General features: G+C 35.7%; 2 protein-coding genes and 1 pseudogene across 2 annotated transcripts in view; all 3 read right to left on the reverse strand.

The window, feature by feature from the left end:
- Window positions 1–578: 578 nt before the first annotated feature.
- LOC100640054 (peptidyl-prolyl cis-trans isomerase CWC27 homolog) lies at window positions 579–1,417 on the reverse strand (annotated as a pseudogene).
- Window positions 1,418–1,481: 64 nt separating this feature from the next.
- On the reverse strand, window positions 1,482–2,182 carry LOC109588909 (uncharacterized). Its single transcript, XM_020005009.1, has 3 exons — window positions 2,011–2,182; window positions 1,907–1,966; window positions 1,482–1,855 (listed from the first exon to the last, which is right to left on the reverse strand). Exons 1-3 carry the CDS (start codon window positions 2,153–2,155, stop codon window positions 1,536–1,538), a joined length of 525 nt encoding a protein of 174 aa, XP_019860568.1. The 5' UTR covers window positions 2,156–2,182; the 3' UTR covers window positions 1,482–1,535.
- Window position 2,183: 1 nt separating this feature from the next.
- Window positions 2,184–2,244, reverse strand: part of LOC109588907 (uncharacterized) — a 1,055-nt gene continuing 994 nt past the window's right edge. The window contains exon 3 of the mRNA XM_020005007.1: window positions 2,184–2,188. Coding sequence (XP_019860566.1) covers window positions 2,184–2,188 — 5 coding nt within the window. The remainder of the gene's footprint in view (window positions 2,189–2,244) is intronic.

Raw genomic sequence — 2,244 nt, forward strand, 5'->3', positions numbered from 1 at the left:
GCTAAACATAACTAAGTAACTTTAAAAATGTAATAAAAATTGGGGGTCATTTCGAGACTTTTGGCTTGTTTTTTAAATGCTCATAACTCAAAAATTATTTGTCAGAATTGGCTCAAACTTTCTACATAGCATAAGGATATCAATATGCATCAGAAAATGTAATAAAAATTAGGGGTCATTTTTTAGTCATTTTTTGGAAAAAACCATGGGCTATAGCCTTGGGTAATTTTCAAAAATCAGTCCGTTTTAAAAAATGGTCATAACTCAAAAATTTCTTATCGGAATCACCTCAAACTTTCTACACATCATTAGGACATCAATATGTATTAGAAAACGTAATAAAAATTGGGAGTCATTTTGGAGCCATTTTTCGGAAAAAACCATGAGCTATAGCTTTGGATAATTTTCAAAAATCGGCCCATTTTTAAAATTGGTCATAACTCAAAAATTTCTTATCGGAATCACCTCAAACTTTCTACATACCATTAGGACATCAATATGTATCAGAAAACGTAATAAAGATTGGGAGTCATTTTTTGGTACTAGTCACCTACAACACAATATTAATTAATTAATTAACACAAACCCCACCCATCAATCATTATTAGCCACACCCCTCACCTTCCCAAATAATGTATTCTTATTATTAAGTTCATCAGTTCTTCCCAGCGTTATAAAGAACTGTGAGGTATTATCATTCTTTCCTCCATTGGCCATTCCCACCAGACCACGTCTATTGAACTTGAGTCTCTGATCAAACTCATCCTGTTAATGAGAGTGGGTGTGGTTAAAGGGTTGTCATGGTAACGATGGACTCACTTTAAATGGCGAACCATAAATAGATTCACCACCTGAAGAGAAGATAAAAAGTATTTGTACAAATAATTATTAATAATTAATACCTTCTCCTGTACCAGTGGGATCACCACCTTGAGCTACAAACTCTAGAAAGGGAGAGAGAGAGAGAGAGAGAGAGAGAGAGAGAGAGAGAGAGAGAGAGGGAGAGAGAGAGGGAGAGAGGGAGAGAGAGAGAGAGGGAGAGAGAGAGAGAGAGGGAGAGAAATTACATGTACATGTAGGAAAGCAACGTAACATCAATAGGTCATTCTACTTAATTAATAATTATAACTCCACCCACTAATTAATAATAATTAATCCATTACCGAAAACGACTCTGTGGAATATGGTATCATTATAATAATCTTCTAAACACAATTGTATGAAGTTACGACAGGCCAGAGGAGCCTCTCAGTTTGGACCACAGTTCAATATCAATATCACCCAGTGTGGTCTTTAATAGTACCTGAGGGGAGGGGCCAGTAGTCACTAATACAGCTGCTGCTGGATTAACTACCTTTCCTTTAGTAGGGGGCTCTGTTATATATATATGGAACTCATTCTTTGAAGAAAACTCAGAGAATTAGAGAAAAGGTATAACTCCGCTCACAAACACAGTATACTTTCCGTATATTAAAATCACGTGTTTTCACATTGACATTACCATTACAAAAAGTTCAAAATTTACAGCTAAGGAACTAAGGATTGATCAATGACTGTGCCATTTTATCAGCAATTTCTGTAAATGCTTCATTTTCTTTCAATACTTCAATTAAAGTATTCATTGCCTGAGGTTTCCCATCAATGGTAGCTTTAAGAGCAAACAGTAATGAAGCACATCTATCATGTACTGGTCTGCCATCATTCATACACTCGGTGACAGTTGCATCAGAAATTAGCTCTTTAGCATAGAAGCTCATAATGACAGCTGATAGGTTATTCGGGGCTGCCAGAATTTTTAAAAATTTATCAGAGTTTTCTCGTAGTACTTTTCCTGCTAGTTTCCACTCCTCATCATCTATGAATATGATTATAGTTAGAAAATTAAATAAAGCATGAGATTATATACCTGGAGAAAGTGGCCCTGCATTTGAAGCAATAGAGCCAGCAAATGCTTGCTGGAAGTCACCTACAATGTCTTTAGAGGGACTGACTTATAATAACAACACTAACCTATTGTTAATACAATGTTTATTTTCTCAATATCAGATTCTGTTATTCCTTGCAATGTGACAGGATAACTTAATTCTTTAACTGCACCTTCACCAGGTGTGGCTGAAATTGTAATGAGGCTTTCTGGAAAATGAGGAGGAGACATGCTGCCATATTCATCAATACAAGCCTGCCTAACCTATAATCATAACACCAAGTTAATACATTAGTATCAAGTGTGGCTTACTCTTGTAG

This window comes from Amphimedon queenslandica, unplaced genomic scaffold, assembly GCF_000090795.2.
Source record: "Amphimedon queenslandica unplaced genomic scaffold, v1.1 AMPQUscaffold_11776, whole genome shotgun sequence".
NCBI classification, from domain to species: Eukaryota; Metazoa; Porifera; class Demospongiae; order Haplosclerida; family Niphatidae; genus Amphimedon; species Amphimedon queenslandica.

What these genes read in the sequence shown, in the direction of transcription:
- LOC109588909 (XM_020005009.1), bottom strand. Translation starts at nt 2,155, where the DNA reads ATGTCTCCTCCTCATTTTCCAGAAAGCCTCATTACAATTTCAGCCACA. An exon ending in AAACATTGTATTAACAATAG is followed by an intron (nt 1,967 to 2,010) that starts GTTAGTGTTGTT and finishes AAGACATTGTAG; the next exon opens with GTGACTTCCAGCAAGCATTT. An exon ending in TGCAGGGCCACTTTCTCCAG is followed by an intron (nt 1,856 to 1,906) that starts GTATATAATCTC and finishes TCATATTCATAG; the next exon opens with ATGATGAGGAGTGGAAACTA.